This window comes from Girardinichthys multiradiatus, chromosome 18 (assembly GCF_021462225.1).
Source record: "Girardinichthys multiradiatus isolate DD_20200921_A chromosome 18, DD_fGirMul_XY1, whole genome shotgun sequence".
Classification (NCBI taxonomy): domain Eukaryota; kingdom Metazoa; phylum Chordata; class Actinopteri; order Cyprinodontiformes; family Goodeidae; genus Girardinichthys; species Girardinichthys multiradiatus.
The window spans coordinates 32,334,000-32,347,805 of record NC_061810.1 but is presented as its reverse complement, the minus strand read 5'-3'; the positions used below and the strand labels follow the sequence as shown (position 1 = coordinate 32,347,805).

General features: G+C 39.5%; 1 protein-coding gene across 2 annotated transcripts in view; it reads left to right on the top strand.

Annotated features, from left to right (window-relative positions):
• Positions 1-13,806, top strand: part of frya (furry homolog a (Drosophila)) — a 59,193-nt gene that overhangs the window by 30,325 nt on the left and 15,062 nt on the right. For both annotated transcript variants that reach the window (XM_047390997.1, XM_047390998.1), the window contains exons 28-48: positions 53-163; positions 560-714; positions 942-1,044; positions 1,284-1,455; positions 2,431-2,687; positions 2,786-2,932; positions 3,021-3,189; positions 3,632-3,722; positions 3,830-3,912; positions 4,324-4,474; positions 4,605-4,708; positions 5,618-5,803; positions 6,445-6,643; positions 7,722-7,843; positions 7,944-8,131; positions 8,273-8,367; positions 8,457-9,037; positions 9,147-9,244; positions 11,166-11,336; positions 11,424-11,564; positions 12,369-12,548. In XM_047390997.1, the coding sequence (XP_047246953.1) occupies positions 53-163; positions 560-714; positions 942-1,044; positions 1,284-1,455; positions 2,431-2,687; positions 2,786-2,932; positions 3,021-3,189; positions 3,632-3,722; positions 3,830-3,912; positions 4,324-4,474; positions 4,605-4,708; positions 5,618-5,803; positions 6,445-6,643; positions 7,722-7,843; positions 7,944-8,131; positions 8,273-8,367; positions 8,457-9,037; positions 9,147-9,244; positions 11,166-11,336; positions 11,424-11,564; positions 12,369-12,548 (3,504 nt within the window). The remainder of the gene's footprint in view (positions 1-52; positions 164-559; positions 715-941; positions 1,045-1,283; positions 1,456-2,430; positions 2,688-2,785; positions 2,933-3,020; positions 3,190-3,631; positions 3,723-3,829; positions 3,913-4,323; positions 4,475-4,604; positions 4,709-5,617; positions 5,804-6,444; positions 6,644-7,721; positions 7,844-7,943; positions 8,132-8,272; positions 8,368-8,456; positions 9,038-9,146; positions 9,245-11,165; positions 11,337-11,423; positions 11,565-12,368; positions 12,549-13,806) is intronic.

Below are 13,806 nucleotides of genomic sequence, written 5' to 3'. Positions count from 1 at the left end.
TGAAAAGCTAAACACTGAGCTAAATTTGTCCTGATTGTGTTTATTTCTCCAGGCCATGTCTGCTGTGCTGTGCTGTGGTCCTGTCTTTGATAATGTTGGCCTTTCTCAAGACGGATACCTCTATAAGTGGCTGGATAACATACTCGCATGCCAGGATCAGCGGGTCTGTAACTGATACTTTACCATTGTGGTGCATTTAGACAAAGAGCTCAACCTGATGGCATGCTATAGCCTGTGTTTTAAAAGGCCAGCTCTGCTTATTGCCAACTTCTTACAGAAATCTTGGCATAAGTGAGGTATTTTTGTTGCTTGTCTGATCTTGTCTCTATCCAGTTTGATTTAATGCACTTTTAAACCTCAGTATGTTTAATTTCTTCATACTTTTTTTCACAAAATTTGTTATGAAACTTGAGCAAAATGTTAACAAGAGTTGTTGCCAGTAAATATAATTAATCATTTTGTGTTACAAAAACTGTTGTCATCACCCACTAAATATGTCAATTATTCACACTAAACATAGTCTCAGAAAAAAGTTAACACTGTAAATCTTTGGGCTCAGGTCCATCATCTCGGCTGTGAAGTTGTCATGTTGCTCTTGGAGCTAAACCCCGACCAGGTCAACCTGTTCAACTGGGCTGTGGATCGCTGCTACACTGGTTCCCAACAGCTCGCTTCAGGCTGCTATAAAGCCATTGCTGCAGTCTTTGCTAGCAGGTAAACGCAATTTCAAAGTTTGTTGTCGATGGTTTGGATTATCTAAGATTTTTTTTGGCAAACGTATCCACAATTAACTTGAACTCTACCCAACCTAATGCTCATAAAAGGCAAAATTTTCAACAACTTTTTCAACTTTAAGAAACACTTCAAAGATTATGGAAAACAAAAATTAGATTTTATTAGGCATAATTGTTTTTTTTTATTCTTCTGTTTGTCTTTACCAGCAAAAACTACCCATGTGACATTGTTACTTTGCTGAATCTGGTGCTCTTTAAAGCATCTAGCACCAACAGAGAACTCTATGAGATTTCAATGCAGCTAATGCAGGTAAGAAACATAAGCATTACTTGTTAAGGTCTCATTGTTTGACACATAAAATATATGATTATTAATTTGGGGACAATAGCAAATCTTTTTAATAGTTATGAGGTTATTTCTGTTACTCAATAATTTTTATTGAACCAGACTGCAAATTGTTGCTAGAAATCTTAACCTTTTGTCTAAGAAATAAAGAAAACAAAGTATTTATAGAGATTACAGTCTCCTTGTCTTTTTATTTTAAACAGATTCTTGAAGATAAATTATTATTGTACTCTAAGAAGACTGCAGAGATGAAGCCAAGCAGCATCCTGTATGGCACCCATGGTCTATTGCCTCCTCTCTATAGTGTCTCGCTCCAGCAACTCTCCACTCAGCTAGCTCGGATGTACCCAGAACTCACGCTTCCCTTGTTTTCAGGTAGCTGGTGCTGTATTTGGAATCGACATATGTTAATATTATTAATATAAAATTATGCGTGTATTCATAAATGCATTTCAAGATACCTACGCCACTTTACAGTGAAAGCACAAAATAAAACAATAAAATAAAACAATGTAGGATATAGGGGGACATCAAAAGAGAAGATGGAGGTCAGATATGAGCTATCTTAAACATGTGGGTTTTTAAGTGTGATTTGAAAATGATTAACAACTTCATATTATGAATTTGTTGTTGTGAAAGGCTAAAATCTTTACTTCCTAAATTAGCCAGGAGGGCAGTTAGATGGTGGACCTGAGAGTGGTAGAGGGTGTGTTGGTGACTTTGTACCAATGAGAAGAAAAGGAGTTTTCTCCGTGTTTTAATTTGACGATGTTTAAGGAACCAACATTTAACCTTAATGCAAACAGTCAGAGAAGGAAGTAGGCAGGATGGAGAAGTTGAGCTTAAAGGAAATAGTGCATATATATTTGATGAAAAAAGGGAGCCTAATACAGGCCCTTGAGAAACACTGGTAGTGACTGATTTTAAATTAAATATTTTATTCATAATACGGCCAGAGTGATAAGATTTAAACCAGTTGTGGAGGTTGCCCGCAATGACAGTAGAAAATAATCTTCCCTGTAAGATGTTGTGGGACATGGTGTCCAAGGCTGTTGTCAAGTCAGAAAGATGAGAATGATTAATGATGCCGCTATGAGGAGATTAATGGAGATCTGAAGTAGGGCTGTATCTCTATTATGATGGGACTGGAAAGCAGACTGAAACTGTTCATAGACATGTTGGACAAGTTAGTGTGAATCTTTCAGAAACAGATGTCTTTACTGTTAATATGGACGCTTTTACTGATGAGAGTTGTGGTGAAATTGAGAATATTAAATCTTTAATTGTCGAAGTGGAAATACTACAGTTTCCACCGATGTAATGTTGATGCCACCATTCTTTGTATTACAGAGGTCAGCCAGAGGTTCCCCACCACTCATTCCAATGGCAGACAGATCATGCTAACCTTCCTCCTTCCCTGGCTCAGTAACATCGAGCTGGTGGATAGTGGCTTGCTGCTTCCAGTCTTAACACCATCAACCCCCAGCTATGAGTCTTCCCTTCAGCTGACCAGCACAGACTCATCACACTCACTAAAAGGCACTGGTTGGGGATCCTTACAAGCCACATCTATGGTTCTCAATAACCTAATGTTCATGACAGCCAAGGTAAAACCTTGTTGACATGTTTAATATCAAGGTAGGATGGTAAACTATATCACTGAAACTAATATAGTGGTATGTTGTTTTTTTAATCTTTACCTTAGTATGGAGATGATCTACCTGGACCAGAGATGGAAAATGCCTGGAATGCTTTAGCCAGCAATGAGAAATGGAGCAACAATCTGAGAACCACCCTTCAGTTCATTATCAGCCTGTGTGGTGTTAGCAGTGACACCACCCTTCTCCCATATGTAAGATATTGCCTGCTTGAAAATGTCAGAAACTTTGCTTTCCTTAACTTTCTAGTTTCTCTGAGTGGTGTCTTATTTATTTACACAGATCAAAAAGGTGGTCATCTATCTTTGCCGAAATAACACAATGCAAACCATGGAGGAGTTGTTATTTGAGTTACAGCAAACGGATCCCGTCAACCCTGTGGTGCAACACTGTGACAGCCCTCCTTTCTATCGCTTCACTGCCACAAGCAAACCCTCTGTGGTGGCTTCAGGTAATTTTCTTTATTCATCCAGTTTATAAACCACTCAAGATCATGTTAAAACATGTTCATCCGTCCCTTAAAATTGTTTATATTGCGAGCAGTCAGTGTAAAACAAGGTTTTATTAATTGTGAATAAAGACAAAATGATGACAGAGTTGACATTTTAAATGCGTCGTACATTAACCGTTCCCGTGTTGAACATATATATATATATACATGTATATACATCTGTATACATTTAATATTGTCAATCTGAATACTTCACTAGCTGGAATTGGTCATGCTTTCTGATGGGAAAATCCTCCCACATTTTTAATTGCTTCAGTTGAGCTATTTTGTGACCAGCCATTGGAAACTGCTTGCTTTGGACAGATTCCCAGTGTTAAATGTGTGGTAGCTGTAATTCCTTGAGCATGTTATAAAACATATCCACTTATGGTTCTTTCTTCAGGGACCACATCAAGCAGCAACACTGTTGTAGCTGGCCAGGAGAACTTTCCTGACACAGATGAGATCAAGACCATGAAGGAGAGTGAGGAGAGGTAATGTTTTCATTGAGGTCTTAAATCATGTGTTAAGAGATAATTACAGCATTGGCGGGACTTTTAATTTTATATATATATATAAATATATGCTTTTCTGGTGTCAGGCTTGGTCATATAATGAGAGCACACAACCGACTGGAGTCACGTTACAGCAACAGTTCAGGAGGATCTTACGATGAAGAGAGAAGTAAGCGTTACACTGTGTTAAAAAGTGGAATAAATAATGTCTTTGTAATGGTTTGGTTGGTGGGAAACACACAATCTGGCTTAGAGAGCACGAATGAAATCAGCATGATGCCACTGAGAATGGATGAGAAGTGTGTAGACCGCCTCTGGCTTTTTAAGGGCTTCTTTGACTCCCTGCAATGAAATACAAACAGCAAAGTCCAGCGTCTCTGCACCACAGCTACTGACCCAAAACCTGGTCTGGCTAAACTTGGTCTAATATGAATAACTTATAGAAATAAAAATATAGGAAATTCTTACACTCTATTGCAACACTGATTTGATTAGGATGTTTTGTTACCCACATTCAAATGTTGCTTGCCACATGTTAAACATGTGGTGAATGCTAAAATATTATCCTGTGACTACTCAGGTGAACTGCTGTCACCCTATGTGGATTGGCTGACGTTTGTTATTGAAACAAACAAGCCCCACCCTCTGCCGATGCCACTTAATGGAGGATGCTGGGCTCCACTGGTGGACTTTTTGCCAGAGACCATCACTCCCAGAGGACCACTGCATAGGTTACTGCTGCATAATAAAAATCTATTTCATCTTTCACTCTTCAGCTGTTTGCTAAGGTTGCTAGAACTGCACAAGTGTCCACAATTAGATTAAATAAGATTTTTCTTTATATTTTGTGTTTTACGTCAGGTGTAATATTGCAGTAATCTTCATGACGGAGCTGGTGGTGGACCATGGTGTGAGAGAGGACTGGACCTTGCACCTGCCTTCAATCCTGCATGCTCTGTTTTTGGGTAAGGTCTCTCTACTATTACCACTACTGTTTTGTTTAAAATTAATTATATGTATCAGTCTGTTATTATTTGTTCATGGTTGTCAAAACACAACAATGCAATGCAAATGTATCAAACGTCTTTAACTTTTTCACATTTGTTCCTCACAAACACAAACCTTAATATATTTTATTTAGATTTATATGTGATAGAGCCAACACAGAGTAGTCGCTAATTTTCAAGAGGAAGGAAAAAGATACGTTCATTTAAAATTTTTACAGAGAAAAATCTGAAAAGCATGCCTTGCCTTTGTATCCCTTGCCCCTGAGTTATTTGTTTCTACAACCACCTTATACTACAGTTTCAGCTGCAGGTATTTTTCAGTATGCATATATCACCTTTTCATCAAGTGACTGAAATCTTTGCCCACTTAATTTTTCCAAAATAGCTCAACCTCAGCCAGACTTGATGGAAACTGTCTGTGAACATCCAATTTTTAAACTACCACATATCTTCAATTGGATTTTGTTGTGGACTTTGACTGTGCCATGCTAACACAAATATGCTTTGATCTGTTTGGGGTTGTTGTACTGCTATAAGTTGAACCTTGGCCCTAGTTTCAACTCTTTTACAGCCTCTAGCTGTTTTTTATCTGGGATTGCCCCCTATTTAGCTCCACTCTTCTGCGCATCAACTCTAATCAGCTTCCCTGTCCCTGCATTTCCACTGCATAATGCTGCCACAGTCATTTTTCCCATTAAGGTTGTTTGTTCAGGGAGATGTAAAGAGTTTTCTGTGTAGGCAGAAAAAATGTTTTCACTGACCAATACGTTGAAGTTTGAGGCTGTAATGAGACTTAATGTGGGGAAATTCAACTGTTTTGAATGCTTTAGCACTCCAACTCATCTGATCTTTGTGTTTACTTTCAAGGCATGGATCATTATCGCCCAGAGGTTTTTGAGCACAGCAAACGTCTCCTCCTTCACCTGTTCATCGCATTGTTCTGTAACAACAACTTTCAGGCTGTTGCATCAGTTTTACTGCAGACGCGGGAAGTCAATGTCACCAAGACCCTCACTAGCAAATCCAGCTTTCAAATGGAATATGCACCAGCAGGTAGAAACATCTGCGTTTACCACCAGTCACCTTTGTCAACTTTGAAGTAGAATTCTTGAACCACTTGACAAAGCAGGCTTGAATTTGTCATGTGGCTTTTCCTTCTGGCTTTTATAAACTTGAACGTCAGGAGGGGATGGCTTGCATTCCTTGAAGACAATAGAGTTTCTTATCTTAGGAGTTAACTATTTGAACACTGTGCCAAAAGCAATACTGAGTTCAGAGGACTTTACAGGTCTTGATTAAAGCATTCCATTTTTCTGTTTTTAAATTGGGGCTATCTGCTCAGACTTCAGTTGGTGTAGACTCCCTCTCCAATCCTTCCACTGATTAATCGTTTTGAAAATGTCTAGACATTGTGTAATCACCTGTTGTGTGATGCAAAGTAGTCACCTTATGTTTTTTTCTCCAGATTTTTGGCAACCATAACAGGGTAGATAGATGCTCTTAAGTAATCAAATGCAGTCAGTGAATGAGAATTATTGAAAATATGTTCCAGACAAGGCTGAATACACGCCCCGCTGATGTGTCCTCCAATATCTGTCTTTAGTTTTCATCCATTGAGAAATTAAACAACTTTAAAATTTAAATAAAAACTTGAACAAATTATTATTAATCAGTTGATCCTCTGTTGTGTTTAGGTGGCTGTGACTTCCTGCGGGAGTGTCAGGCGTCTCCAGTGCCGGATTCTGGTCTAAGCTCTTCCTCCACATCGTCCAGTTTGAGTCTTGGGGGCAGTAGCAGCAACCTGCCAGAGATCACACAGGAGATGGAGGAGTTTGTGAGCTCCTGCAAAATGAATGAGAAGAGCAATAAGCTCATTGAGTTTTTGATAACAAGGTAATCACCGTGATGTATTATTCTTCCTTATATTTTAGTCACTGAATAAGTATTACAGCAAAAGTGCTGCACAAATAATGGCTACAAGTAGCCATAAAACATGCTGATATCCTGCAACATGTTTGCAGATGTAGGTCTCCATCTAGTGGTGCTGACAATGTAGTGCAATTTCTTTCTATGTGTAAATGCATTTAGTTATTCCAGGCACACCTGGAATAACTATAATTAAACCTTTGCAAGAAACAGTGCTTTAAACAAGCATGTTATGCTTGGGTTTTCTGTTTAAGTGTTTTTCAGTTGATTTTGACTGTAAATACAAAATGTTCATGCAGAGAGATATTTTTTTTCTTTTTTACAGCATGTTCTTTAAATGTTAAGTTGTTTTAGAAAAAGGGTGTCTAAAATGTGGCACATGGGCCGTTCGTAGCCCTCGGAATGATCTTGCACAGCCTGCAAACCCATGTAACACAGATTTGTCCCACCAGAGAGCAGGTTTCTTTTAACAATTTATGGCAAGATTTTCAATGACATATTATTCTAAATCTTCCTAAAATTAAAGATATGAGGTACAACACAAAGATAACCTCTTTTACTAAGAATGTTTTTGTTCTTATTTAATTTCATATTAAAAAGGACCAAAAACATCTAGCAACTTTTACTCAAAACATAGTTGAGCACAACTGGCCAATGAACTTGTCTTGAATACAGTAAGATATTTCAAAGAAAGAGCAACCCTATAGACAATTTCTCTTTTAGAAAATGGATAACAACCCTAAAATTTTGAAAACTGTCAGGTTTTCTTTAATGTGGCAAATATGTGTCAACTTTGCATCATTTACACATCCTTTTTCTACAGTGAAGACCACTTCTTTAATTTCATAAAAAATATTACCTTTATTACTGAGAGGTTAAAAATAAAAATAAAAATTATTTTTGTCTTTGTAATTAAAATAATTTTCATTCTCGTGGCAAAATGTTTGGACACCACTGTTTTAGCTCAATAACCGTCCAGCAGATCCACCATTAAAAAAGGCATAATTTGGGTTCTTTTTAACAAAACATTTCTTGTTTTTTGAAGACCATACGGAGCATTGTGGTGTTATGAAGACATTTCCCCAAAGAACCAAATTTCTAAAAGCACGGTACAACTGACTAACCTTCTGCGACATGTGGTATCTGTTTTTCAGGAGTCCAAGTCAGGTAACTGCAGTGTATATATTGAATATCAACCTTTTTCCATGTGTGTGTAGAAGTCTGACTTTGCAGCTGATTTACTCTTCGTGTTCTCTGTCCTGGTTAGATAACTTTTTGGACCAGGAGCTTAGTGAAGTGGCGCTGCAGACGGCTTTGTGTAGTTCATCTCGTCACTATGCCAGCCGCTCCTTTCAGGTATTCAGAGCTCTTCGTCAGCCCATTTCTGCCCACGCCATTTCCGACCTGCTGTCGAGGCTGGTGGATGTCATTGGTGAACACGGAGAAGAGGTCCAAGTAAGTATGTGGTAAAACATTATACTTAAATTTTTAAAAAAAGGCTAAAAAGGATCGAGGATTCTGAAATGTTCAGTCAGGAAAGTCTGGAACTGTGAAGGAACTTTGTCTTCAGAACTGATTTGTTTCTGTTTCTCTTAGGGCTATGTGATGGAGTTATTACTCACTCTGGAATCTGTTGTGGATAACTTGGCAGAGTGTCTGAAAAACAATGATCTCATGGCTTTCTTTACGAGGTTTGTGCCTCTACTGTACAAATGTATGTTTCTGACAGGTGTTGTGTTAAATATTACCTTAATTTTATGTATTGTTTGTTGAATTGCAGAACATCCTCTCCAGATTTCTTAACTAATTTTAAGCAGCTTTCAAACAGAAGGGGCACCGGGCAGCTTGGCCTCAGAAGAGAAGAACAGAGCAGGCATCAGAGGAGCTCTTCTGTCCCAAAAAAGTTTGGAGAACCTGACAGGGGTTCAGATCCTCCTCGCAGCGCAACACTGGACCGCATCCAAGCCTGTGAACAGCCGATTCTGTTAGCCAGGATACGCAGCTCATCTTCATCTAAAGACAGCACCACCGACCCAATGAGCATAAACCACCCCAGCAACTTGCTGGCCACCATCTTCTGGGTGGCAGTGTCGTTGATGGAGTCAGACTTTGAATTTGAGTATCAGATGTCTCTGAGGTTGCTAAATAAGCTGCTGACTAACATGTCAATGGACAAGCAGGAGAACCGGGAGAAGCTGGAGAAGCTCCAGAGCCAGCTGAAGTGGAGCAGCTTTACTGGGCTCCAGCAGCTGCTTTTAAAGGGCTTCACGTCCACTTCTACCACTGACCTCACACTCCAACTCTTCTGTCAACTCACACCTGTGTCCAGAGTGCCTGTGGTGGATACATCACAAGCTATAGGTGAAACAGAGAGATCAGTGAATAATTCTGAGATTTCTGAAAGTACTTTTAAATCACATATTTCATTTTACCAAGTCTATAAAACTACTTTTTTCGCTTAATCTGTTAGGTTTTCCCTTGAATGTTCTCTGCCTGCTCCCACATCTCGTACAGAACTTTGATGCACCATCACCTTTTTGTCAAGATGTTGCTGAGAAGATAGCTCAGGTTTGGTTTTGTTTATTGTTCTCCTCTAGTTTACAGAAGACATTTACATCCACTCAACATCAGCATGAATGTTATATTTAATTTAAACGCTTGATGCATTTGAGCTACTCTTTTTTCAAGGATGAACGATTATGCAACAAACAACATCAATGAATTAAAAAAAGATTGTACTAATAATAATTCACTGTGAATCTTCTCTAAACCCCACCGTCACAATTATACATACAGGGGTTGGACAATGAAACTGAAACACCTGTCATTTTAGTGTGGGAGGTTTCATGGCTAAATTGGACCAGGCTGGTAGCCAGTCTTCATTGATTGCACATTGCACCAGTAAGAGCAGAGTGTGAAGGTTCAATTAGCAGGGTAAGAGCACAGTTTTGCTCAAAATATTGAAATGCACACAACATTATGGGTGACATACCAGAGTTCAAAAGAGGACAAATTGTTGGTGCACGTCTTGCTGGCGCATCTGTGACCAAGACAGCAAGTCTTTGTGATGTATCAAGAGCCACGGTATCCAGGGTAATATCAGCATACCACCAAGAAGGACAAACCACATCCAAGAGGATTAACTGTGGACGCAAGAGGAAGCTGTCTGAAAGGGATGTTCGGGTGCTAACCCGGATTGTATCCAAAAAACATAAAACCACGGCTGCCCAAATCACGGCAGAATTAAATGTGCACCTCAACTCTCCTGTTTCCACCAGAACTGTCCGTCGGGAGCTCCACGGGGTCAATATACACGGCCGGGCTGCTATAGCCAAACCTTTGGTCACTCATGCCAATGCCAAACGTTGGTTTCAATGGTGCAAGGAGCGCAAATCTTGGGCTGTGGACAATGTGAAACATGTATTGTTCTCTGATGAATCCACCTTTACTGTTTTCCCCACATCAGGGAGAGTTACGGTGTGGAGAAGCCCCAAAGAAGTACCACCCAGACTGTTGCATGCCCAGAGTGAAGCATGGGGGTGGATCAGTGATGGTTTGGCTGACATTCCCTTGGCCCAATACTTGTGCTAGATGGGCGCGTTACTGCCAAGAACTACCGAACCATTCTTGAGGACCATGTGCATCCAATGGTTCAAACATTGTATCCTGAAGGCGGTGCTGTGTATCAGGATGACAATGCACCAATACACACCGCAAGACTGGTGAAAGATTGGTTTGATGAACATGAAAGTGAAATTGAACATCTCCCATGGCCTGCACAATCACCAGATCTAAATATTATTGAGCCACTTTGGGGTGTTTTGGAGAAGCGAGTCAGGAAACGTTTTCCTCCACCAGTATCACGTAGTGACCTGGCCACTATCCAGCAAGAAGAATGGCTTAAAATCCTTCTGACCACAATGCAGGACTTGTATATGTCATTCCCAAGACAAATTGAAGCTGTATTGGCCGCAAAAGGAGGCCCCACACCATACTAATAAATTATTGTGGTCTAAAACCAGGTGTTTCAGTTTCATTGTCCAACCCCTGTATGTCTATACAATGGCTATGTCTCCATCTTACTGAAAGGTTGCTAACTATACTTAAAAGGTGGGTGCATGCAAGGAATTAACTTTTTTTAAAGAGCACTGCCATTTCTGATATAAAGAGTGGTCAAATATCCAGCCATTGGCCCCAAGAAGCTGGTTTCTCCGCAACTTTCTAAGGGACATTGATTCAGTGTTAGATGGACTGTATGTATATATTTGAGCCTGTAAGTATATATTTTTATCCATAATAAATCGATATATGTGCACCTATACTAGTGTTTTTTGAGTTTCCTAACGTTGCCTGTAAGACGAATAGCTCAAATGCATCATTAAAAGCCCAAAATACATAAAACCATATATATAAACCTTTGACTAGCACAGCACATTAATTGGACTGTATATTTCCATTTGCATGGAAATGCATGCACTGTTTTCTGAAGGTGTGCCTTGAGGAGAAGAATGCCAAGCTGTCCAACCTGGCTCATGTCATGACTCTGTATAAAACGCACTCCTATACACGTGACTGCTTCTCTTGGGTCAACGTTGTGTGTCGGTATCTCCATGAGGCTTTCTCAGACATCACCCTGAACCTGGTCACTTACATGGCGGAGGTCTGTGCAGCTGATCTTATTTTCCCTCAGCCACTGTCACATAGTTTTACTGCTACATGAGTTGAATTTTATTTACTGTTGTTACAGCTGTTAGAGAAGGGTCTCCCCTTTATGCAGCAGACACTTTTACAAATCATCTACAGCCTCCTGAGTCACATGGACCTGAGTGGAATTCAAGCCAAACCCTTCAACATAGAAGTCCTCAAGACAATTGAAAAGTTTGTGCAGGTAAATAGCAGAATTACAGGGCTCATTGATATTTAAAGGACATGTCTGTGTTAACAAAATGAGATGCAGTGCCTCGCAAAAGCATTCAGACTTCTTGAACTGTTATATTTTGTCACATTACAATCACGAAATTCTAAGTAATCATCCCATCATCTCTGACTGTCCTGTCCCTGCTGAAAAATAGCACTCCCACTGCATAATGCTGCCACTACCATATTTTGTTGTGGGGATGGTTTGTTCAGGTTTGGTTTTCAGTACACTTTTCCTATTTTTTGTAAAAAAAAAAAAAAAAAAGTATATATATATATATATATATATATATATATATATATATATATATATATATATATATATAAAACCATTAATTATTTTCTCTCCACTATGCAAATATGAGCTACTGTGTTTGGATCCATTATATAAAATCCCAATAAAATACATAGATGTTTAGGGATGTAAAATAACAACATGGGAAAAGGTTTAAGGAGAATAAATACTTTTGCAAAGAGCTGTATATAGTAGAAATACTAAATAGTTCTGAGTTTCCTGTTCCTCTTGTATGTGCTTATGAAAATGTGGGGGAAAAGCTGTCTGTGTGTCAGTGCAGTAAATTTGTAGACACACCCAAAGTATAAACAAGTTGTCTCTGGCCAGGCATCTGTTTGTTCTCATACTGCATCTTATTTCCTCTAGCACCCTATGGCATAAAATAGAACCACATAAAAAACACTTGAATTAGACCTTTGATGATATTGTTATATATGTTTTGCGTGTGAATTATTGCATGCATGTCTGTCTTTTCTGTAGACGGCCCATTGGAGGGAAGCACTGAATATCTTGAAGCTGGTAGTTTCTCGATCAGCCAGTTTGGTGCAGCCTTCGCTTCCACAAAGTGACTTCTCCTATGAGGACATCAGCCGCGTTTGGGACCGCTCCTCCAAAGCCTTACCCGGAAAAACACTGGATTTTCACTTTGATATCTCCGAGGTGGAGCACACTTTCTTTTCTTTCCTTTTTTACCATATTTTGAAGCTCTCTCTAGCCTGTTAAAAGGTTTACATGCTTCTGGTTTTGGCCCTGTATCCATCACCACCCTATTTGTTGGTGTGCTTGCTGTTTAGGTTGTTCCTTCTCGGAAAGGAAATATTTATTCCCCTTTTTTATTGGTTTTATTTATTATCAACCAATTCCCATGAGAGTACTTGAAATGGTAAATACAATTAGCCAAGAACAACAGAGCTGGAAAGTAATGTGAGTGGCGTGTGTGTGGGAACAGAACAGGGAGCTATTTACAGGTCCTTCTAAAAATATTAGCATATTGTGATAAAGTTAATTATTTTCCATAATGTCATGATGAAAATTTAACATTCATATATTTTAGATTCATTGCACACTAACTGAAATATTTCAGGTCTTTTATTGTCTTAATACGGATGATTTTGGCATACAGCTCATGAAAACCCAAAATTCCTATCTCACAAAATTAGCATATTTCATCCGACCAATAAAATAAAAGTGTTTTTAATACAAAAAACGTCAACCTTCAAATAATCATGTACAGTTATGCACTCAATACTTGGTCGGGAATCCTTTTGCAGAAATGACTGCTTCAATGCAGCGTGGCATGGAGGCAATCCGCCTGTGGCACTGCTGAGGTCTTATGGAGGCCCAGGATGCTTCGATAGCAGCCTTTAGCTCATCCAGAGTGTTGGGTCTTGAGTCTCTCAACGTTCTCTTCACAATATCCCACAGATTCTCTATGGGGTTCAGGTCAGGAGGGTTGGCAGGCCAATTGAGCACAATGATACTATGGTCAGTAAACCATTTACCAGTGGTTTTGGCACTGTGAGCAGGTGCCAGGTCATCCTGAAAAATGAAATCTTCATCTCCATAAAGCTTTTCAGCAGATGGAAGCATGAAGTGCTCCAAAATCTCCTGATAGCTAGCTGCATTGACCCTGCCCTTGATAAAACACAGTGGACCAACACCAGCAGCTGACACGGCATCACTGACTGTGGGTACTTAACACTGGACTTCTGGCATTTTGGCATTTCCTTCTCCCCAGTCTTCCTCCAGACTCTGGCACTTTGATTTCCGAATGACATGCAGAATTTGCTTTCATCCGAAAAAAGTACTTTGGACCACTGAGAAACAGTCCAGTGCTGCTTCTCTGTAGCCCAGGTCAGGCGCTTCTGCCGCTGTTTCTGGTTCAAAAGTGGCTTGACCTGGGGAATGCGGCACCTGT